Source organism: Microtus ochrogaster, linkage group LG5 (assembly GCF_000317375.1).
Source record: "Microtus ochrogaster isolate Prairie Vole_2 linkage group LG5, MicOch1.0, whole genome shotgun sequence".
Lineage (NCBI taxonomy): Eukaryota > Metazoa > Chordata > Mammalia > Rodentia > Cricetidae > Microtus > Microtus ochrogaster.
Genome location: NC_022031.1, coordinates 14,853,435 through 14,878,194, shown reverse-complemented (window position 1 = coordinate 14,878,194; position 24,760 = coordinate 14,853,435). Strand labels below are relative to the sequence as shown.

Here is a 24,760-nt window from a genome sequence, read left to right as displayed (position 1 = left end):
AATCCTTTTGCAAAGGGAAGGTTCTACCAGGGAGTGGGATCCATTGCTGGATCATATTATAATTTCATTTTTAATATTATGGGAAATAACAGTGTTCTCCATAGCAACTATACCATTTTAAATTCCTTCCAAATAAGCACAAGAGTAAAAATTCCTCCAGATCCTTATCAACACGTGTCATTTTTCTGTTTGTCTGTTCTTGTGTTTGTTTGTCCAGTGTGCAAGGCGGTATCTTGTTGTGATTTGGATGAGTTGCAGTTGATGTTGGTTTTCACTTTTACATGTGAGTTTGTTTACCAAGGGGTCTAATAGGCCATTGTTTTGGTAAGCTTTTTTTCTCCTGAAGACCCAGCCTGTTGGCTGCTGTACCTCCAGAGAGCCGCAGCACACTCCGAAAATACTTGTAAAAAATATATAAAAATTTTAGTACAACATTTTTCTAATTTGGAAAGAATGAAACCATCCAGAGCCTGTCTGGAAAGACAGTGACGGAGCAGGGCTCTGATTACAGTTTAAGAACGAGGCTGCAAAGGAAAGGCATGAATTCGGTTTGTCCTCAGCTAGAAGGGCAAATAAATAAGCTCGTACTTTGTAAAGTGATGAAGACACATGAGGAACTCGTTAACGGAAGTGCGAGAACTTTCCATGTGATCCAGAGGACACCCGTCTACACTGCTGTGAGAGAATCATGGCTTCCCACCCAAGTGGGCAGGACAGACAGCAGTCAGCATCCCAGGAGGAAAGGACCCTGGGGAGAGGTCATGACTTAACCGAGCATCCTCTGGCCTGGCGTTTGCTTCTTCCAGAATTTAAGAAGCCCCCGATGTTGCCTTTACTTCTGACGAAGCAGGTGTTTAGGAGGAGGAAGACTTTTATAAAAACAATTTTTTTACTGACAAATTGTCTGTTATCTGACAGCTTTGTACAATGCATTCTGATTACTCTGTCCCCACCCTCCCTTCTCTTCCTGCTGTCACTGCCAACACACCCCTTCCGTACCCTTCTGAAAGCGTGGACATGAGCAATGTGAAGTTCAGGATAATGGCTACTTCTGGGGAGAGAGGTCTCCAAGAGCATTCACAATGTATATGTTTTCTTTTGACTCGAGTGTGGTAGTGTGTGTGTCTGTGTCTGTCTGACTGTCTGTTTCTGTGTTTGTCTGTGTGTCTGTCTGCCTGCTTGTCTGTGTGTGTCTATGTGTGTCTGTCTGCCTGCTTGTCTGTCTGTGTTTGTGTATATGTTTGTGTGTGTGAGTCTGTGTGCGTATCTGTGTATCTTTCTGCCTGTGTCTCTGTGTCTGTCTGCCTGCTTGTCTGTGTGTGTTTGTGTGTGTGTCTGCGTGTCTGTCTGCCTGTGTTTGTGTTTGTGGGGGGGGTGTCTTTGGGGATGGACTGTAGCTTTGTTTGATTTAATAAAGCTAGATGTGTGTGATTCATTCTGCTCTTGCCTGCACTTTTTAAATATTTTACACATCAAAAGAAAGAAATTTTGAAATACTTGAGAAACTCTTCACTTTCTTCAACTAGAATGAAAAAGCTGGAGAATAGATGCTCATTCTCTTCCAGATGGTCACTTGGTTCCATTTTGAGAAAGAAAACACTGCGGACTGAGTCATGCGTCTAACTCAGCATGGCATTGCTCACCTTCTTAGGTCTCTGCCCTGCTGGTTCTCTGTCCCTCCGACCACAAGTGGAATTAAGCCGTAAGCATGTGGAAATGCTTCGCCTATCTAAAGAAGTGCTTTGGAGTTAGCCTATAGATATGTGTCATTTGCCCTTTGAATTTAAAAAAAAAAAAAACCAGGCATAGTGTCACATGAATTTAATCCCAGCATTCAAGAGGCAGAAGCAAGGTGAATCTCTGTGAACTCGAGGCCAACCTGGACTACATAAGTCCCAGGCTAGCCAGGGCTACGTAGATGTTGTCTGGATAAAAGACCAAGACTTTAAAATACTCATTGTTCTTCCTCCTCCTCCTCCTCCTTCTTCTGGACTTTTAAAACAGTTCTGAAGAGCAAGAATTACACTTCTCACAGTCAGCCATAGGCTAGCCCCCCTCATTTCAGACACCCCCTTAGGTGGTGTATGACTCCCCAGGACAATCAGCCCCCTTTTGCCTCCCAGCACCTCTACCAAGAGTCTGCCACTTACCAAGATTCTCACATTGCTGCATTAAACAGTCAGGAAAGCGTTCCTAAACCTACATCTCTAGAGAGTGTGAAATTTAGAAAGACAAAGGCCAGGTGAGTTTCTCCTGTGACTTCACTTGTGAGCTGCGGCTGTAGAGGCTGGCAGGAAGGCCTTCCTTTCCCCCTGGTCTCAGCATCTCAGGTCCTTTTTGCTCTTACTGGGTGGGGGAAGGGAGCCATGCGTTTCAGTGAACTGGAAACTTTCCAGACAGATTTACTATCTTCCTTCTTTCCCTCCTTCTCCAATTTTTTTTCCCTCTTGGTTTTGAAAACATCTTGTGCCTGTCCCCCAAAGACTGAATAGTTTTGGCAGAAAAATAAACTGCTTTATGATTTTTTTCTTGTATTTTTAGATTAAAATATTCACTACACCAATACATTCATGTTTAATATGGGAATTATTGTTGTTGAAAAGCCCGTTCTTTGCCACAGACGTGGTAATGGTTAACATGAGAAATCATGCTTCCTTGAAAAAACAACCTAAGTATTTAGTGTGAATGTTACTTAATCAAAAACCAGTGACACATACAAGCATGTGCTCAGGGTTGAGGTGAGCGGAGGGCAGTTGGCATCCACAGGAGACCAGATATGAACCCTTGGCATCCGGTTCTGTCTGCCATGCCTGTCGCTTCTCTATCATGCTAGACACTTATCCCCTGGGAACCATAAGACTAAATAAACCCTTCTGTGAGTTGCCTTGGTCATGTCGTTGTATCTCAGCAACAGAAAAGTAACTAATATAGAACTCCAGCAAATACTAAGCATATTGGATACTCAAATCCCACATACAAAATGGAATATGTATTCTGCTATTTACTGTAGAGTATTCCTAATCCCCCACACCGTGGAAATACTTTGCTTATACTTATGCTATATTTAGTTTGAAGAATGATGACCCAAAAAAAAAGTGTCTTCATATGTTTAGGAACAATATATTTTTTTTTTTTTTTGCCTACGGAGTTTTTTGGATCCTTTTAATATTTTTGAGTGCTTTCGATCTGCAGCTGGTTTGAAAGGCCCAATGGGAAACCCACAGATACGGAATGCCAACTGTGCAGCCCTAGCAACAGCACTCCTGCGTCTAGGGGTCTCATCATAGCATCAGGACATCCACTTCTTGACAGCGCTGGGAACGAGCGAGAAGAGCTCCACGTTACAGAGCAGAAACCCAAACCCAAAGAGGTTAAGGGGGTTGCTCGGGCCAATCTGTTGGCCATGTCCGGATGTTGTTTGTCCATCTGTTTTTGAGGGAGTGGTTAGGATCACAACACGGTTAGCTCAGATATTAACAACAAGGTAATCGTGGGGATGAGAGGGGGATTCTGCCTGAGAAATTCCTCTGACTATTAATGAGGCTAAAGACAATTTAACCGCAGATTTTGCTATTTTGACTTTCAATCCGATCCCTTCCTCCACCCGACATTTGCAGTCCAAATGCTTCTGGAAGAGGGAGGTGGCCACTGGGGACGCAGGACCTCGGATGATGGCCTCCAGCTGCGTTCCTTCTTTTATTTGAATCTAACAAAGGCCCATAAAGGAAACTCTGAGAACTGGTTCTCTGGAATAGACTGTTAGGCAGTGTTTGCTGTTTTTTCCGAAAGTCAAGACATTCCCGTGAGGAAACACCACCTAGACCTAAAGAGGAGAGGCAAGGGGGCTGGTGGGCACCTGCAGAAGCCTTCCAACTTCCTCTCTACCATCAGCTCACGTCCGGATGTCTCCTCTCTATGATTGCCCAGCAAAAATGTAAAAAAGGCAACCCTTCTGAAATGCATTTCTCTTTGATCTTTTGGGAGGCGCATTCTTTGCAGTTACTTCTTCACCATCAAGGAAAGCATTCCCTTTCCAGATTTCTTCTTGTGCTGAAAATCTGAGCCATTATTAAACCCACAGCCCTCTTCCATGGATTGCAGAGTGCCTTGAATCTGCTTCTTGGATCCTGTCTATCAAGGGAGCAGGGAGGCTTTATTAAAGCAGGCCAGGATGGCTTCCTTTTGGCTACAGTCTTCCCCTCACACACCAGCGCTCCTGCTACAAGGCCTCTCAAAACTTTGCTCACCGTATTCTTTGCTCATCAAATTCTGCCTTTATCTTATGGCTCTCATCAGATCCTAGTATGTCTGCCCAGCAGCCACGATGTCTGCATTGCCTCTCGGGTCACATCATCCTGTACAGGTAGCTTTTTCCTGCACACTGATTCAGTCACAGGTCACATTTCTTTAACGTTTCGTATTCTTTTCCATGTCAGAAAAACAGAGAGCCATTCCCAGAGCTCTACTGTTCTCCTGGTCACCAGAGGGCATTACCCATGCTGTCCTCCCTTTGTCCCCAACAGTGCACTGCACCCTACCCTCCTGACAGTTCCTTCTTCTCCGGTCCTGTCTTCTCAAGCATTCACTCCAGTCCCCTCTTGGCTTACACTCTTGCTGTAGCTATGTTCACATTCTTATATATGTGTTGTGGTGGTGGTAGGGCGTTGCAAATATTCACAAGAAACTTCTGCGTGTCAGTTCTTCCCCATGGTGTGTGTAGTAGCTAGCAGAGGCGGAGAATTGTACTTTCTTCCCCACCTCCCCCCATCCTACAGGGGAATTGGTGTAGAGAGCCGAGGCTGCTCAAATGTTCTGCACAATTGGGAGTGCACTGTATGCCATGTCCTACGAAAGGGTGTTTGATCGCCAGAAGACAACCAGAGACGTAGGCGGAGGCTGCTTGTTCGTTTCCTGGCTGCCCAGACCTAAAATAATCACACAGAAACTGTATTGATTACAACACTGCTTGGCCAATAAATTAGGCATCTTTCTAGCTAGCTCTTATGTCTTAAATTAACCCATTTCTATTATTTTATATTTTACCACGAGGCTTGTGGTTTACCAATAAGATTCCTGAGCATCGGTCTCCTTTGGTCTCTCTGACTCCTCCTCCTTTCCTCCTCTATCTGACTCCTCCTCTGACATGGCATCTCTCTGACTCCTCCTCCTTTCCTCCTCTATCTGCTTGGAATTACTGCCTTACTCCATTCTGCCCTGCCATAGGCCAAAGCAGCTTTATTCATTAACCATGTGCAGAAGGCCTTCCCACACCACAGAGAGAAGGGGCAGTCAGGAGCACCCCTTGCAAGCGCATATTTAAGTTCTAGTGAGACCCAATTAGAAGCCCCTCCCCCACCCCACCCCAGCACACACACTGTTGCCTCATATGTCATGTGAACAGAAAATGCTAAGGTGAAGGATTTGGAATAATTGCAGCTTCTCTTCATTTGCCTCTGTGTAACTCCAGTTTTCTTCCTTGCTGGAAATCGTACACTCCCTCCTTTTCTCTGGACAGAGTGGACATATAACCTGGCCAAGGCACAAGGCCATAGTCTTATCTGGATAGAAACACAGGCAGACATGGATCAGCTTGCTAGAGGATACCAAGTTACTTTGAGACACCTCTTCCTTCTCCCTTGTACCTCCCCTCACCCCTTTCCCTCTCCCCTTCCCCTCTCCCTCCTTACACTCCTTGGTCTCCGATTACATATATTTTGAAGGATCTTTTGCTTAGTAAGGGGTTTGTTTTGTTTTTTCTTCTGCCGTGGAATTAAAATTAAAACACCATATTGGCTGAATTCTGGTATTATTAGACTTTCCCAGGGTGTTGATATGTTGTTACAAGACATTGTTTCCTAATGGTCCTCAAAGGCGCCTGATATTGGGATCGTCCTCATATCTAAAATTCTGGCTTTGATTACATGAATAGCCTGAGTGCTTTTTCCTTTGTGATTAAAGAGAAGAGACACTGAAGCAGGACGATTATTCTGCAAAATGTCTGAGATGTTCAGATCCCAAGAGGCCTGCTTTGTTTTAGAAATGAGGACCGAGCAAATCATAGACTCCTTCACACAAGGGGAGGGAAACTAACAAGCAGAGAGAACAGAGATGTTTCAGAGTCAGGTCGGAAGTGAGTAGCCATGGGGTGTGTTTTGCTAACTGGTGCCAGAACTATGTCTTCCAGGTTCTCTGCAAGTCATGAACAAAACGAGAAAGATCATGGAGCACGGCGGGGCCACCTTCACCAACGCCTTTGTGACCACACCCATGTGCTGCCCGTCACGGTCGTCCATGCTCACGGGGAAGTACGTGCACAACCACAACGTCTACACGAACAATGAGAACTGCTCCTCCCCGTCGTGGCAGGCGATGCACGAGCCTCGGACCTTCGCTGTGTATCTTAACAACACTGGCTACAGAACAGGTAAGGCATGCTCTTTCTTCTTGCATCGTCTCAGAGGAGGGAAACGATACAGGAGAGTACGGTGGATGAGAAGTCCCCGGAGACTCAATAATGAGGAGGCTACCTTCTCTCATCTCTGCCGTGGTCCGTGCTCTGTTGCTATAAACGCATCCACGTGCCAGGGTACCCTATTGAAGAACGAGGTCTAAGTCGTTCACAGCTCAGGGGGTTGGGAGAACATGCTGGCAGCTTCCAGCAAAGCTTCTATTCTCTGTCATAACGGCAAAGGGTGAAAAGATGAGTTAAGTGCACTCAGCAGACAGACAACACAAGGGCGGTCTCACTTTCTCACCCCCTGCTCTGCAGGCATCATCCACTCCTGGGACAGCCCGGAGCTCCTCTCGGCAGTCTAGTTAAGTCCAAAAACAGATTTGAAAGAAGACAAGCCACATTAACACCAGGGTGCGAAGTATTTTTACTCAGGAGAATGTACCCGTGTGGAAGTCCCTTCTAGGAAATTCAGCATTCTCCGTGGGTGCAATGGGAAATTGTTCCCACAGAGGCCCCCAGCAGGTGAACTAGTCCAGGGTAACAGGTCCTGAATGGGGTGTCCGCTCACAAATCTCGGGATCATGGAAGAACTCAGGGGTTTGCTTAGATGTAGGTAATCCCTGGGGAATGACTAAGCGTTGTTTTGAACCACTCGGTGCCTACTCCAGGGCCCCAGGCCCAGTGCATGAGCCAAACGACTTCTTGAATGAATCAATAAGCCAGCCTGTGACCCTTGCTGATTCGTTTATTTATTCATATGTAACTAACAAGGCTCTAGCAGTAGATTCAACTGACGTCACCGCCACCAGACACTCGCCATTCCTTCCACGAAAGGAAGCAGTCTTCACTGCATGAATTGTCTACCCTGAGCCTTCACACAGCAAAGTAAGGTTCATGGTTGGCTGGGGTTTTGAAAACTGAGCTCTCTGGGTAGGGATCGGAGTGGCTCTCTGTGAGCAAGGAGTAACAGGAAAGATTTCCTGGGACCATTATCCTCAAAGCCCTCCTTCTCCAGCACTGGGTACTGCACCCCCAGTTTTCTAAGCATTTCTATATGGAAGTGGGTTCACTTGGAGGGTTTACAAGGGTAAAATGTAGGGTTTGGATCCCTACCCCAAGAAACAGATTTATTCATAAAAAGACGTCATCAAAAAAGTTTATTGAAAATTAGTTTTAGGCCTATAGATTATCTGTTCTCAAAGTTTAAAACTAAGAGTTTTCAGATACATGGTCTCTTAAATCTCTTTTTAATCTTTCCCAGTGGTATCAGGAAGTATGCAGTCATTTGCTTTTTTCCAGCAAGCCCCCATGGGCACTTAATTCTTGTTATTTAAGGATGAAAGTATCGATTGTACCAATGATAGCTCCAGCACACAGGCGTCTGAGCATCCCATTCACAGAGGAAACCCCTCTGCTATCTCAAGAGCCTTTGCTTCCGGTTAGGGAAACTGGGCTGGAGAGGGGGCCATGGAAGGCACCTGCTCCTGGTGTGTCTTCTCACATTAGTGATGTATATTTCATCCCAGGACTCTCAAGCAATTAGCAAATCCACTAAGCATCCTTGCAGGGTTCCAAGATGGCAGATGTGCTTGGCTGTGTGTTATACTGGAGTGTGGCTTTACATTCTTGGTAGCCAACTCCGAAGCAGGTTTAGAACAGTCCCCTGGTACATGGTTTCTTACTCAAACCAACCACCAGTGTGCTCTGCTCACAGGAAGCATGTGAAATTGATGCCTTTGCCGTTCCCAGAATCTCTGTAATTTAGTCCCTAGTGGAGACCATGGATCTGGGAAGACTGGAACTCACAACACATCCAGAGCACAGGATGGGATTGTGTTCAGTGGTGGAGCGCAGAGGAGGGCTTAGAGCAGCACCAGGCTATGCTGATTTGTTTTGTAGCAAGCCCAGGAAAGATGAGGAAGAAGGGAATGGGCTTCTACAGCCTGCCCTCTCTGTCCAGGCCACTTTGTTATCTCGCCTACTTCTTATAAGAAAGTTTGGAGGGAGACTATGGTACTAATGAAGAAAACCAGACTCACAAGAACTCATTGTCAGAGGACAAAAGTCAATCCACTGATGGTGGACAGAACCCAGAATATCTGAGTGCACAGTTTCCAATATCCTCTTGTTTGTCTGTCTTTTAAGGCAGGACCTCCTTATAGTCTAGGCTCACCTTGAACTCATCACTTTGAACTTTTGATCATCTTGCTCTACCTCCAGAGTGCTGGGGACACAGGCATGTGCTGCTGGGCCTGGCTGTTTCCAGGATCTTATTTCTCTGCATGCTATTCTCTCCTGCCTTGTTCCAAAGTGCCTTACAGACACATAGAACCAGGTAGGATGCAGAACAATCAGTACCCTGGCAAGCAGAAACAAACGATGCCGCCTACCTAATGTTCTGGTGAAGTGTGGCTCTAAAGTACACGCTGTGCAGTAGGGAAAGGCTGCTTGAAGGAAGGAAGCTTCCTGATAGCCATAGCAGAATTGAAAAGGACCTCTTGCAGAGCTCACTGGGCCACCAAGCACAGAAACCAACCATTTGCTTGTAGGTGGCACAGGGCACTCTTGGATTTCCTTTAATTGTATCATGACACACTCACCCTGTGTTGGGTTGACAAAAACTAGAGATCATTTATTTAGAAGTTTTGTTCATTTTTTTTATAGCACAGGCTGACCTCCAACCCCTCAGCCTCTGAATGCTGGCGTTATAGGCATGTGCCACCGTATCTCGTCATCACTGACTCGAATCTCTTAATTTCCCAGCATAAACTTTATACCTACAAGAGAGGGGTGTTCTTGGGGATAGAGCTGGCACCAGTGCTTTGGAGGGCAGGGCTCGGCTCAGAATGTTACCCCACTAGGAGAGTTGGGTCTGGGATAAAGCTGTGAGCACCAACCATCAGGCACTCCCAATAAAGACTGGCTGTTATTCTTGGCAGCCCAGCACTCCTGCCTTAGTGGGGTTTTCTGCAGGGACAGCAGATCAGCTCTTAGGAACAACGACTGATTCTAATGCTAACATCTTGCCAACACTGAGACGTATAGGTGATGACAGAATTCATAGTGCAGGATCAGGCTCCCATGTATAAGGAATTCTTTCAGGGAAGCAAGGACCCTTCCAAACACAGGGGCTAGAAAAGTATACCATTCACTCAGGTGGATGGGATGTGGGTCCGTGGATGAGTATTTGTCTGAGATCCTAGGTTTGAATTCAGCAGCACAATGAGGCTAGAGACTTTGTAATTTAAAGTTATCTCTGATGAGAAAGATAAAATTTTCTCAGGAAATTAGGAAATACGACTATCATTGTAACAATAGTTAGTGATCTAACTGTGAATAGTGGCTACAAAATTAAGGGGATGTGGGAGAAGATTACAAGACACTACACTAGTGAGCTGGGGAAAAAAGTCTAATCAGTTGCTGTTTTCCTAATTATGAACGTATTACATGGACTATTTGACTGTAGAGTTAAGAAAAATAATGGCGGAAATAACATGACTCACATAAATATCCATCTAGAGAGAAACGCAAAGTGCAATAAGTTCTATGAAAAGCAACTCCGAGAAGACAAATTACTAAGAAGCTTATTTTGGGAGGCATCCAAAATACATGGCTTTAAATGAAATGAATTGATCCAATATTATATTTACCCTTGTATGACATGACTTTCCTCTTTCAGAACTTAGGCATATTTTTGGACTGGTTGTAGTCTAAATGTTTCTAACTTTAGTCATGGAAAATGTGAGTCGAAAAACACAACACTATGTCTATTGCACGTTGTCCTGGGGAGTGAAATGAAAAGACATGGATTATCTATCACAGAGGGAAAAAAACCAGAGTGCTGCCTAAAGTCTGCTAAAAATTATGACAGAATAGAAGTTAATATAAAACTTATCCCAAAACTATAAGGTTAAAAAAAATCATCCGTGGTTGATTGAATGGAAAGAGGCTGAAGGCAGAGCCGAAGGGGCTGTGGTCACAGCCTACTCTGTCCTTAATCTATTTGAAGAACTCAAGCCAGCTTCCCAACATAGAGTTTTCTTTCCTGTCCAAAATTACACTGCAGTTCTGCTATGCTCACTAAAATTACCTAATCACATGAACTGGATTTTAGACACATCCGTTTTATTCCATGCCGTAAGTGGAAGAGACAATATTTAGTTGAAATCCGCAATGAAATGTTTAACTAATTAATTGCGTGCTGGTATGTTTACCATGCTGCCTGGACTGGTCTGCAGCTGCCTTTCTCAAGCCATGCTCCTGTCTCAGCCTCCACTGCAGACACATGACACCATACTTTACTTTGCTGTACATTTTTTTCTGTGATAACTTAATTTACATAAAGTTATCTATTTTTAAATCCTCTGTCTTTTGCATAAGATTTACTTTACTTGTTACAAGCTTATTTATTTTCTCTCTAGTAAAGGACTTCATTAAATTTAGAGTCTTCTAGGGTAAGGCAAGCTAATATTCTCACTTGTTTCGATTATGATGTCATGGATTTTTGCTAGGCACATAAACATGGACCATTACATATATTTACTGAACCACAGGATGTTGGGAATACACTGGACCCTGGGATATAAAGAGACAGAAAGTAAGAGTCCTGTCTTCACTATGCTTGTACTCTGAGTAAACCAAATTCATATATTCAAATGTATAAATCACAGTTTAGCTCAGTTCTCAATTATATCTGTAGTAACTACAATGAAATCCTGCCATATGCATTAAAGTGGTCATAAGTACATCATTCACTATACTAAATAAGATTTAATTTCTCTATGCATCAGATCTTTAAGAGTTACTATTACTGATATAGAAAGAAAAGTGTTTTCTTCAGATAGTCAAAGCATATTTCTAAGTATTATGCAGCCTGTGGTCCCAGAGGGAAGTACTATGACAACCAAACACACACTAATAGTTATGATCCATAATTCAATCTTTCCTACCTCTCTACCCATCTTCCCACTCCAACCACCTCCCTAAATAGCCGTGAAGACAAGTGGTGATGTCATAAATGGAAAGAATGGTCCAGAAGGTTGGGCGGATGTGGGGTGGCTCTGATAGAAGCACTAGCCAAGCTGAGTTGCTGTCACCAAAGGAGGGAGACAATTCAGGCTTTTAACCAAGTCATTGCCTTCATAATATGGAAATGAGATGAAAATCAACCAGCTTAGATAAAGTCGTGGACAGAAAGGACACTTGGAACAGAATGATTAGGAGCCCAGATAAGCAACTATAGAGCACGGGGAAAAAAAATGTAATGTCCAAAGAAACCAGGGATGATTAGAGTTTACCTTGACAGCATTAAGCTCCAAAAGGACCAGAGGAGCGTGTGCAGCCACGTCTGGCTGCTTCCACTTCCGGGTGCTGGGTCCTGGGCTCTCCTGCAGCAAATGTGGTGGGTGATACCACATCTGGAACCCTGAGCACACTTTTCACACTCCATTAACACAAAGACACCGAAAGCCCGGAGGCAGTTCTGAAGGCAATAGCAGGAATTACTAACAGACTTGAAGGAGTCGTTTCTAAGGGAAGGATTAAGGCGAAGGGCAATCACCGTGGTAATGACTAGAAATGGTACAGGTTGACCTAAAAAATACAGCCGTGGGTGAAGGGCAGGCATGACTGGGCGTGGCTGCCCTGGAGGTGGGGAGCACAAAAAATAGCAGGAAAGGTTCTTAGACTAATGAAGGAAAATGGAAACCACATGGGAGAAAATTGGTTTCTACAAAATAAGTCGTATTGGGGGACAAAAACCAAAACCCCAACAAACACCTGTAACAAAGCAAAAGTAGAGAGCAAGCTGCCCTCAGACCACAGAACGGTATTTTACACTGTGGAATCACACAGTGGTTCTCACTATTGCATGAGAAGTCCGCTACCCTTGTCAAACACTGTTTTAAGTGCTTTCCCCTGGACCAGCCTCTTTGGCCCCAACAACATCCCTGCACTGGGCTTCTCCTAAGCGGGTTCTCCAGGGCAGTGCAGGGAGGAAGAGGTGAGCTGGCCTGCAGATGCCAGGGAAGCTTCCTCTCAGCTACACGTTCCAATTGCTATGCTCCCTTACAAAACTGTTTGAAAAGAAAATGGACAATGGACGGAAATGTGGAGCCCCGCACTGTGTAGGGATGGTGGGCAGGCCACAGGGTGAGGCAAAGGCAAACATAGAGATTCATGGCTATAACCTTACAATCCTAGCACTTGGGAGGTAGACATAGAGACACAAGCAGGAAGACTGACAGTTCAAGGCCAGCCTAGGCCACATAGTCAGACCCTGCCCCCAAAATTAAACACATACATACAGAAATGACTCAATAAATAAATAACAACAACAAAAAACTCCACAAAGTAGAAAGTTTCCATCAAAGTAGACAAAGCTTACTCAAGACCATTACTACGTCACTGGAAGGAAAGGAAGGTGCATTAGAACTACGGGGTATGGAACTGTGGGCTCAAGGCTAGCAATCTGAGTGAAACAGGAGCTACTCTGGCCTTGAGTCAAGACCAGATTGTGGATATGGAGGGCGGGTGAAAGCCAGTGTGCCAACTGAGGCACCATACCCCGTGAGCAGGGGCTTGGAAGGGCTTCACAGACTAGGAAACATTTCTTCTGTGGTTTTGTGGAGAGTGAGGTGAACTTCTCAGTGAAGGTTTGTGATTCGTCAGTCAAATAAAAAGCAAGAAAACTTAATTTTGTCACAAAGACTAATTCTCGGTGTTCGGGTCCTCACACAGCAAGCACACAGCGGATCTCACACTGCCTACCAGTTGAGCAAAAGAATATATCCTGCATTGATTCCCGGCTGGCCCTAGGAAGCTGATCCCCAAAAGTGTTATGACCATTACAATATATGTATTTCAGTTTTGAATTTAAAAGCGAAGTGAGTGAATGTCACTTTGGCGTGGCCTGCAGAACGGCGACAACTCTCTCCTCTGACGGGTTTTCACCTCGCCGTCACTTTTCAAGCCCTAATTTCATATCTCTGCATTTGTTTGTGATTAATCATCTCACATGAGAAAAAACTATCTTTCATTTCCTATTGCAGCCTTTTTTGGAAAATACCTCAATGAATATAACGGCAGCTACATCCCTCCTGGGTGGCGAGAATGGCTTGGATTAATCAAGAATTCTCGTTTCTATAATTACACTGTTTGTCGCAACGGCATCAAAGAAAAGCATGGATTTGATTATGCAAAGGTAATTTCCAGTGTAAAACTGCGTCAATTTGCTTTTGCGCATAATGGGGGGGACGGCATTTCCAGGGACTTAAACTATCCGCAAGATGGGCTCTCTGTGTTCTCACAATGTTCGAATGAGAAATTTTAAGGCAATTTCCAGCTCCAGACAAGAAAGACTCTAACGGCTCCATGCTTTTGTCTAGTGAGCCTTTTTTTTTTCCTTCCTTCTCATTAGGATGAAAGGCAATCAGGCTTTGATGAAAGGACACCCAGAAAATCATACTCCCCCCTCTTTCAGTCTTGTGATAAATTTTGTTTTCCCCCTCTCTCAAGAGCTAGTCCGCATAATCAAATGTGCATCTTGTACTGTTGCTTTTCCGTGGTTGAAGGTATATATTATCCAGCCTTCCATGTGAAAATAAGACAGACTGGTGCCACTGGGAACTTTGGGACACTGTGCTTTTTGCTTTTACTCCCATCTGACCAAGCAGTATTTGTGAGCAGGACATCTGCCCCATGGCAGTAAGAGTTCCCACCAGTCTACGGCTCTCAGCCTTAGGATGTCCGTATCCATCTATAAAAATGGCCAATGGTTCCCAAACAAGCAGATCCTAGAGTTTAAAGTTTACAACATAAGCCAGACACATACGTGATCCCAGCTCTTAGGAGGCTGGGGCAGGCAGATGGAGAGTTTGGGCTACACAGCTAGGGTAACCCGAACGTGGAGAGATGCTTGCTGAGACCTCAGCGGAAATAGGAATCAACAACAATCACAAAAAAATTCTTAGGATTACTAACTCAAATTAATAAAAAATATGAGATAATAAAAGTAAGTGACGGGAAGACTATCTTTAAATTCAAGCTGGTCATTTTTCTAAAGCACTCACTGTCCTTCTGGATGCATTCATTTCGTTTTCCTACAAATGCCAGAATTCAGCTGGATTTTGCAACCTGTTTCAACAGGTTCAGGCATTTGGTAGAAAGAGAGCGGGGTCTAAGGCTACATTTCTGGAATGCTGTTGCCTTTGTGCCTGTCCTGATGAGGGACAAGGTGTAAGGCTGGGTCCTTCCTACCCTCCTGAAAATAATGAATGCAAATGAACTCACTAACACTGCTGATAGGCTTCTAATCATCAAAGTTGAGAGTCAGCCAGTCAGCAGGAACCTTGAAGGCAAATTTGAGCCACATTCTCCTTGTAGAAGACAGGGAAACTCAGCTTGGAGTGGTTCAACCACTCATGGATCCCCGGTCATTTCCCTGACTGGGGACGAAATCTTTGTAGGCAAATGATGCATGCCACGCACACTAATTGTCATTACTCTCCCTTTCGATCTGCGGGGATGCTTTTCATGCTCCTCGTTCAAGCTATTAACCTTTAGTTCCCTGTTGTCCTAAGGAGAACAAAGTAATCACGATTCTCTCCAAATACTAAATCAACGCAGCCTGCTCATTATCACGGCTGATTAGGTGTCAAAGACAACTGTGTTGGGAAAAGTGTGTGTGCGTGTGTGCATGCACAGCGAGTGTGTATGTTTAAGTGTATGTGTGCTTGTAAAGAAATTAAAAAGACCCACACGTGGAAAGAAGTGGACGGCCTTTGGACTTGTCCTAACAAGGACATGACACAGATTTCCCCCAGCACTTCTCTTGCAGCTGATCTGGTCCTTAAATCCACCACATGTGGCCAGCTGTGCTCGGAAGTCTTTGACATTGTGACCACTGCCTGGAAGTTTCTGACAAAAGCTTGCACTCACTCCAGCTTCAGGCCAATGATATGCACAGAAGAGCAGGTGGCTTAGTCAGAGTTCCTGTCTCCTCTTTCTCCTTCCCTGTGCCCTCCCTGCCCACTTCCAAACTTCCATCGGGCCCCGCCCCCTACACTGCGGTTTAAGTCATTCTATCAGCAAGTCAAACTCAGACTCCAGCAGCTCAGCCCTCTCTCCAATGCACACAGCACATGCTACAGGAAATCAAAGGCTCCCGCATTTAAGTGTTCCCAAGGAATGACTTGAGAAAATGTTGCAATTTGTCGTTGGACCTATGATATTTTTTTTGACGATGTCTTCAATTTGATGGTGGTATTATTCTTACAGGTGGATTAAAGAATTTTCAAAAAGTAAATAATTCCCTGGGTTTGCACAATTTGTACGTGTGTGTGTTCTGAAGGTGTGATTGTGAAGTTGGTGTGGATGTTTCCTGCCTCTGGAGTAATTTGACCAACGAATTGCATCAGTGAAAGCTGAGAATGAGATTCATAGCCAGTGTTTCATATGTTCTTGAATTTATATGGCCAGATTTAGTCTTTATCTTAGGCAAATACAACTTGCCTCTTTTCCCTAATTGTTGAATTGTTTATCTTTTTTATCCTTGTTGCTAAGCTGGCTACCCTAAAAGTGAACAGTCACAGATATTTTTCAATTCTTGGCTGGCTCCTTGGGAGGCTCTCATCCCTGTAAGGCTTATACTCAGTGGGTAGATTCTGAGGGAAGCAGTGTTCTAATGTGATCTTGAATGTCACCTTTTGTAATTTTTGTTTTGTGTCAAATGTATGTTTCAGGACTACTTCACAGACTTAATCACTAACGAGAGCATTAATTACTTCAAACTATCTAAGAGAATGTATCCCCATAGGCCCATTATGATGGTGATCAGCCACGCAGCACCCCACGGCCCTGAAGACTCCGCCCCACAGTTTTCAAAACTGTACCCCAATGCCTCTCAACACATGTGAGTAGCAAACCCTCAATGCACCTTGCTGAACTTGGCCCTTGCCTGTGCTTCCCAATTTACCCTCCTCTTCACCCTGTTTCCTTTTGGTCTGCATAGCACCCAAGGCACGTGAAAACCGAGGGACACAGCACAGGACAGGCAGAGACACCAGGTTTGCAGTAGAGGGTGCTGGGGGTTCGGATTGGGAGTGGCATTTCCAGTATCTGCCAGCAGCTAAATGAAGAGGCTCTCATCAAGGAAATGGGGGCAGTTTTCCCCTAGAGCTCCTTCCAGCATTCTAAACGTTATGTTCTGGAGCATGACCTAAGAGTACTGATGGGGTAGAATGGTTCGCTTTTCATAGGCACGGGGCGGCCCCTCTCTGCTCCAGCTATAGAAATGTGGCCTTGTTTTTTGTCCTGGGGAGCACAGGAGCAGCTTGGCTGCAGATGTGCAATTAGGTATGTGCCGAAAGCAACTGCAGGAGCTTGCCTGGGAGGCCCGGCTCAGGTCAAGGCTTTAAAATAACCTAATGTTTCATCTCGAGAGGAGGGGGGCTGGGGAGGCTCAGGGGAGGCCCTGGTGGCTAAGAGGGAGGAGGAGGGAGAGAAGAAAGCTGCACTGTGCTGATAATCCTCCCTGGCCAAGGGTGGAAAAGTCTAGGTGCCTTGGCAGCGAAGAACACGATTTTGTTGTTGACTCTCTCTCAACACGGTTTCTCCTAACCCTCATGCCCTATACGTAGCCTTCCACACGCGGTAGCTGGGATCCGGTCTGCGGAAAGCACACCCCATTCAGAAGGCACCTTTTATCACAAGTCTCTGAAACTGGTTCATGATCTAGTTGTGCTGGAATTATTGCCCCTGCCTGGGTCTTCTAAACAAGATTCCAGAGAGAAAGAGCCTTAGGGATAGAGTAATGACTATTGATGGAATTGTCAGGCATTGGGCTCCTTTCTATTCTTAGTATCTTTCTGTCACTAGCCTTACTCAGTCACATGACCAAGACTAACAGGAAAGAGGTCAGAGCTCACTTAGAAGAGAAACTAACAATAAATAAGAAGCAAAGTGGGTCACCTACTGTGCCCAGGAGGATGCAAATATTTTATTGCATGGAAGAGAGAGACACACAAGACTGTGGCTCCAGCAATAGGGGGGAATCCGGGCTCCATGAGCACTGCTGTGAACTCAACTAAATGGACAGAATCCTTCTCTTGTTACTGACTCTGAAAGTGGATTTATGAATGGCACCTCTTAGCAGGTGGCCCCCTGTTGTAGCTCAGTTACAAATTCAGTCAGCAGCAGGTGCAGCGAGAGGAAAATGTCTTTCGGGCTTCTTCAGTAATAGCTTGGAGCTCACCTTTTCCCACTCTTTTGATCAGAACTCAGGTTGTGTAGCTCCCTTTGCTCCGTTAGCCCCATCCCAGCCTCAGATGGCTTTCAGCAGCCTGATCCTTAAGGGCATTCCTCAGAGTTTGCAGAGAAAGGGTTGATAAAATGTGGCCTTTCATGGTTCTTTAGAGGTCAGCCTGCCTTTGAAGCTTCAAGGCTAGGTCCTAAGCCTATACGAAAACCAGCCGTTCAAGAGGTCCTGACATCGATGTGGCGTGTGCAGACAGTAAATGTGCACAGAGAGGGGTGGGGGTGGGAGAGGTAGCTCTGAAGAATACACTGGAAATTATATGTATCCAGCTTACCAAACAGCACAGATTGAGGAAGTTAATCTTAGTTAAGGAAGTTAAGGAAGGGCCCAATGGGCACCCCCTAAACACCAATAAATTAGGATGGGGGCGGGGGGCAGTCCCAAACTCAGCTTGGATTCCTACGGTTTTGCCGAAACCCAGCCACTCTCTTTCATTGTACAGTGCAGCCACATTTGAGACCCACCAGCCAGGTGGAGCTGGGGCGTGCTCTCTAAAACTCCAAAGACTTGTAGTAAACTTGCCCAGACCCAAGTCTGACAGGGAGAATGGCTAAGTGTCCAGATAGCCATAGCATTAGAGGGCCAGAAGTGTCAGGTGTGACAATGGTCCCAGCCCCGCAGAGCACTAGGGGAAAACAGTTGCACCTGTTGGAGGAAATGACCCACAGGGTCCGCAGTGGACCTGGAAAGATGGGGAAACTATGCAGGAGACTCTCCAGCCATGAAATGGATGCTTTCAGGGGCAGGGTATAGCACAGACATTAAAGCGTCAGGGTGATAGGAAAGTTGAGAACCACTGCTCTAATTCATGACCTAGCAGCTGGAGAATAAGGCACAAATAAAGCAATAAGAAATAAAGCTAAAAGGTGTCGTAAGATGGTGGAGAGGGCTGCGTCCCCCTCGGCTCCCGGCTGCCCGGCTAGCTTACACCCGAAATAATTACACAGAAACTGTATTCAGGCCTGACTCACCTGTCCATTAAGGCCACAAAAGCCTCCTCCATGAGCTCAGCTATGAGTGGAAATAAATGCGTCACTTTGGTGTGATGTCGTGAACCAGACCTTAGAGGAGCAGCATGGGGAGCAGTCCCACCCTATTGGTGTTCATTCTTATTGATCCTCTCTATTAAGATTGGCCATATGCAAATGTCAATATGATTGGCCCACAAGTAGTGTAATTTCACGCTGTCTGACTCAAGGTTTAAAGAGAGCCGACAGAGAACTAAGTCCGCACTTGCCCCTGGTGACAGGGTAAATCCCTTGACAAGCTAAGACTTCACTGCCATGAACCCCGCACACCTGGCCATCCTGCAAAGAATTGATCTGGGCTATCATCTTTTCTAGATGTGAAGTTTTGCTCTGGGCAAATTCCGGGTGGGAGAGCATTCTGAGCCGTGGGGAATGAGCATGCAGTCAGCAGTCAGTGAGAGACTCTGTGCCGCTAGTCTTTGGGGTTTGTGCACCCAGCGTGTGGAGAGAGACTCACATGCCTCCAGCAGGCCACAGGAACCTTGAGCCCCTGGCTGCCTTCCTGCACAGGTCTCCCTGACCGCTGATAGGGGGAGGGAGGGAATGAGTGCCCAGGTTCAGAGTTCAGTCCTTCAACACAAGGAGCAAGACAAATTGAAGACAAGCTGCAGACTGCGAGGCATGGTAGCTACTGAATGGCTGGCTCCCTTAGTGAAAACATTAGCGACGCAGTCAAGCAATGGGCCGTTAGCAGTGAAGGGCTCTGCAGAAATATTTGGCAGGCCCTGTGGAAACAGCATGGAGCTGGCCTCCGGTGCAAGGAGCTAGTCATGTGGACGTTTTGCTTCAGGTCTTCCTAGGTGGCCAAACATCACCCGCTCCCTTTCATGCAGCCCTGGGCTGTGGCTATCTGACCTTCTTACACTGAGGAGAGTGGATCAAGTTTCCATGGTGTTTGCTTCTCTGACAAAGAGAGGGGCCCATTCAAAACCGGCACACTGGCTTTACAAACCGAGGGGAGAGGTTATGCCTCCCAACTAAGAATAGGAGCGGATTATCTCTCCCTTGTTCACATGGGGGTCCTGTTTAATCAGACAGTAACTCGGCCTATCTTGGCCTCCAAAAAAATTCAAGAAAAGCTCCAACAAGGAAATCCACATAAAACTCTTACCACGAAGCCCTTCACTATGGCAGAGCCTCTCCTAAGCTTTCAGGAAATACTTCGGGCCTCATGCTCCCCATCCCATGTGATAATGCGCCCCTGCCACCCACTGTGGCCCATCAACTCTGGAGACTGTTTTTTAATCGTTTTGTTTCAGTAGGTTTTTCTTCCATACTGCACACACACACAGAGAGAGAGCGAGAGCGAGAGCGAGAGCGAGAGCGAGAGAGAGAGAGAGAGAGAGAGAGAGAGAGAGAGAGTCAGGAGTGGGGGCGTGGAGCTGCTAATTGGAGCAGTAAAGAATTGTCTCCTCTTGGGGCTGGAGAAAGAGGCTCAGCAGTTAAGTGGCCCTATTGCTTTTCCCAGAGGAGCCAGCACCCAAGTCCAGGAACTGCCTGTAACTCCAGATCCAGGACACTCAATTTCCCTCCTGGCCTCTGACAAGGGCACCTGCAGTCAGGGGCACATACCACACACAAGCACAAATGCACAGCTTAAAAATACAACAAATCTTTATAAAATGTCTTGACTTAACAAGAATTTGTATTTTTATCCCTTTTACAAAAAAATATTAAAAGTTATACTTATGAAGATGAAATTTTTTCAATGCTCCATATAAATTTCCAATTTGGGCAGACTTGTTTCCTTTTCTATAAACCTACACTGTTCTTTTCACATTATGATGAACCCCTGTATGCCCAAACTCCTGAGTGTAGGGGCATGACTCCAGAGGAGCACAGCCACGTGGGACACGCTATGGATCCTGCCTCAGCAGCTTTGCCCCAACTCTCTCTCTCTCTCCCTCTCCCTCTCTCCCTCCCTCCCTTCCCCAACCCCTTAGCTCCTAGGGCGAGGAGCTTGGCTCCTCATTTAGTTGTAAAATTAAATTCCGCTTACCAAATGAATAACGTTGACCTCACCAGCTAGCTGACATGAAAATATTTTTAAGATAGCACTAGGATTCAAGAGTTCAAAGAGCATCTAGCAAGTCTCTTGGTTCCATAACTTTTTTAATTAAAATAAAATGAAGTTCCATGTGTTCACTTGAATGGAAGGCTAAGTGGCTTGTTCAGGACACAGGAAGGGTTTGGGGCAAAGCTGGAGTTAGGTCCCAGTTCTCCTTGTCCCGTTTGCCCTTCCCACTATACCAGGCCATGTCACCGTTTGCATCACAGCCACAGTGAACATCAGAGTGGATCTCGCACATTTGCATAATTCCAATTGGCATTTCCAGCATCATTAAACGAGTCTCTATTTTTATTGTATGCCTACAGTCAAGATCATTTGGTCTTACTCTGCATGTGTTCTAATGTGATCTGCCTACAGATACCTGAAGTCAGGTGGGGCATATCTCCAGAAAGTCAATTAAGTAGATTCAGTTTTAATGAAATTGAAGATGGCATGGCTTGGGAGAGTGGGTATAGAGTTTACCAGGCGATGCTGCAAGTGTGTCCTAAGCCTGCAGAGCGGGCTGCGTTGAGCATTGGAACGGACTTGTCACTTCTGTCAGTGACCTTTTTCTTGATGTTTGCGACTAGAAAACAAGTAAAGAAAACAGATGTTCAACACATCAACAAAAGAAAGAAGTTTTTACCGGACCGACGACACAGGCCATCAATATTCAAAAGGAACCACGTGGTTCGCAATTCCCCAATATGGATTTAATATACAACACATGTATTTCTTGAAGCCATTTGTTGGCTACTAAGAATCATTCTTTTTAAAATACCTGCCCACCAAAGAGAAAGGTGGCATCGCTGATTTTCCAGAACCCTTTGTCCTACTTTTGTCAGCCAGTGACACTGGCAAGAGACTCAAACCCCAAGGAAAATTGGCAGACTGAACTTGTGTGCGGCCAAGCAGGTGATGCTGTCCCGAGCTAGAAACCCAAAAAAGCAAGATCAGGGGAAAACAGCATGCAGGGCAGGGAGTCCTCTTCAGGCAAATACAGCCAGGAATAGCCTGTGGGCAGCTACAGATGTGTTTCTGAGATCCACAGATGTACCTGCTTGAAACTCTCATTTCGCAGGCAGAAATTTTCACCAGCCTGGCCATCTGAGGCAGTGGCGCCTCTGAAATAGATTCCGGGCTTGTTTTTTGTCTTGATTTGAAGGATCAGAAACTCAAAAACGGTGATCTGACCCTTTGTCCTCTTGGCTTTAAAGAGATAATCACTATTGCACACTTTTCTCTGATCCATCCAACGGGCTTCCTAGGGTGTTTCTCCATGTTTGCAGCTTAAATTGATAGGCAGATGGGTGGGAAGTTCCTTAGCAGGAAACAGAACACTTTAAATTGGGTAAAAGGCTAAACTGGAAGGATTCCCTTTTGATAGGGAAAACTTTGACAGCTGGGGTTTGGGACCTCTGTGCTTGGGAGCTTGGGTCAGTGTGACAATGTGACAGTCAGATGGAACAGAGGCCTTGAGCTACTAGCATGAGCAGTACTTGACTTTCTCCTTTGCCCAAGTGAAGCAGGACCCCCTAGTGAACTAGCCTGGCTACCTGTAGGCAAGAGTAGAATGGGACCCCAGAAGCGGTATTCAACAGTCCCAAAAATCTGTCAAGCCCACAATAAGTTCCGCAAAGCTATTATTCCCATTGTATAATGAAGAACCTAAGGCATCACCACCACCCCCCCCAAAAAAAGAAGAACTGTCCAGAATCATATAGTAGCACATTGCAGAATTGGAACAAAGAATTAGATCCGAATCCCAAGCTTTACAGACAACTAAAGACACAGTTTTCTCATTTTAAAGAGTTCTCTATTTCTGTTAGTGAAGCTGTACCTGTGACAGCTCCGGGCCCTCTTTGAGTAAGTTGAAGTCAGTCCTTAGGCAAGCTAGCCTTAATTATCACTGGGGGGACAGAAGGCTGCATCTTCAAGGAATTTGGCAGACCTCAGCAGGGGGCAACCACAGTCTTTGGCAAAAGATTGCTTTTCCACAATGTTGTCAATTCCAGCAATCCGGACCCTCCACCTGCAGGTCCCTGAACAGCTGTTGTTCTGGAGAGCTGGGGGGAGCAGTGGCTGTCTGCCTTCCTTTAAAAAGCAAATGTGTGCCCCAGATCCCCCGCTACCCGCTGGGATCCCACCTGAAATGTCATCCTCCAAGCTAGAGGTCAGCTCCCATATTGAGAAAGTCAGAAAACTACAGGGAGAGGGGTGGACAGCTTTGACAACAGGCCCTGAACTCTCCCTTTTAATATAAGCCAGATTTAACATATGTCATTCTGTAAATCCGGGAGTCCAATTTGAGGCTTGTAATTTGCTGCAAGCTTCCCGGCTCCTCAAAGTGAGGTGGGGCTTCCCGGAGCACATCAAGGTGGCTGGTGGAAGATGTAATTTGCCCACTGTGAGGCTGCATGCCGGTTCCCTATTGTAATTTTTATTTGCGTTGAGGTTTTGTGGTTTTAAAAAAAAAAGTGAACTAGATTTATTTTTAAATTAAGCCGACCTAACTTCAAAGGCAGTGAGGGGACGACGCGTATTATACAGAACCCCTGTGTAATCTCTTACAGCTGTATTCCCTTTCGGACCACAGTGGGTAAATGGCTAGGAGACCTTTCATGGCCAATGCGCTGTCTTTCTCTGACCTCATACCCGCCTCCCCCCATGGGTGCAAAACCCTTGCATGGGGATTTTAAAGCCCCTCTGCCCTTCTCAGCTTCTAAGTCTAATCCTGTTTGTAACGCGACCTGCTGCATAGACAATGAGAAAGGCAGACTTCAGTCCTTGCCGGTGCCCACTGTGACCCATTTCTAGAAAGGAGGACTCCTTCCAGGTCAAAACTCTGGACCAGTTGGTTCCAGAATCATCTGGAGGAAACACTGATACGATAGAAAGTTTCTTTTTGACAGAGTCTCAGAAAGGGAAAGGAAAGAAAGGATGGAAATTTCCCTTGAAAAGGATGGCAGATAGAGCTCAGAGAATCTGCCATTTAATATCAGAGGATTGTTTCAAGCCAGACATTTACATGAAAAGAATGTGCTTACTGACCTGTGGAGGAAACGCATAAGCTCTGTTCTCCAGGCTTAGAGGAATGCCCCTCAGCTGTTCACAGATGTGTAAGCTGACTGTTCCCTTTCACTCTGAGGCTGTCTTGTAGGAACTCATGTTCTCTACTCATCATTAGTACTTTGGGGACGGTGTCTTCAGAGTCTAATTAGGGAGCATGATGCTTGCTCTCACATCAGACTTTCAACAGTGTGAATAGGCTCTGTGACCCTCCTGGCAGGAGAAAATGTGAAAGACAGGTGGCCTTTCTGTGGCTCGGTGTGCACAAGAGCATCCCCGAGTACCACCACGCAAGCGTCCTGTGGGAGGTCCCTAGTGTTACTAGTTCAGCATGGTACTCGCTGAGGTCTCCTGAAATCACCAGGCTCGCAGAGACTGTTTCCAGACTCCACTTCAGACTTCCTTATCTACAGTCTTTCAACTGTAGACTTCTACCCCCCAAACAGAGGCAGGGAAACGGGTCCCCCACTCAATATGGATGGTGGCTTTCTCTGTGCCACTGGTTGTTTGGAAATCTGTGCTTAAAAACTCTCTAAGACCGAGGGTCACCCTTGCTCACCCCTTTGTTCATGTTGTTGAAGTATATGAACTACGAAAATCCAGACTTGCTTCCACTATCTTTGATAAACTTTGCAAATTATTTGCCCGCCTTGGTTTCCTCATCTATAAAATAGTAGTAGATTATTAAGGATAGTAAACCTGTTAACCAAATGAACTGAGACAATCAAATTAGTATATATATATATATATATATATATATATATATATATATATATATATAATTTGCGTAATACTTTACAGTAAATCCACCTTCTGTGAGCTTTAATAGCCTGTGAAGAACAGGT

The 24,760-nt window shown here is 45.4% G+C and overlaps 1 protein-coding gene across 4 annotated transcripts in view; it reads left to right on the top strand.

Moving 5' to 3' along the window:
• The window catches only part of Sulf1 (sulfatase 1), a 165,718-nt gene that overhangs the window by 98,471 nt on the left and 42,487 nt on the right, over window positions 1-24,760 (top strand). For all 4 annotated transcript variants that reach the window (XM_026786697.1, XM_026786700.1, XM_026786698.1 and 1 more), the window contains 3 exons: window positions 6,185-6,424; window positions 13,504-13,655; window positions 16,195-16,364. In XM_026786697.1, coding sequence (XP_026642498.1) covers window positions 6,185-6,424; window positions 13,504-13,655; window positions 16,195-16,364 — 562 coding nt within the window. The remainder of the gene's footprint in view (window positions 1-6,184; window positions 6,425-13,503; window positions 13,656-16,194; window positions 16,365-24,760) is intronic.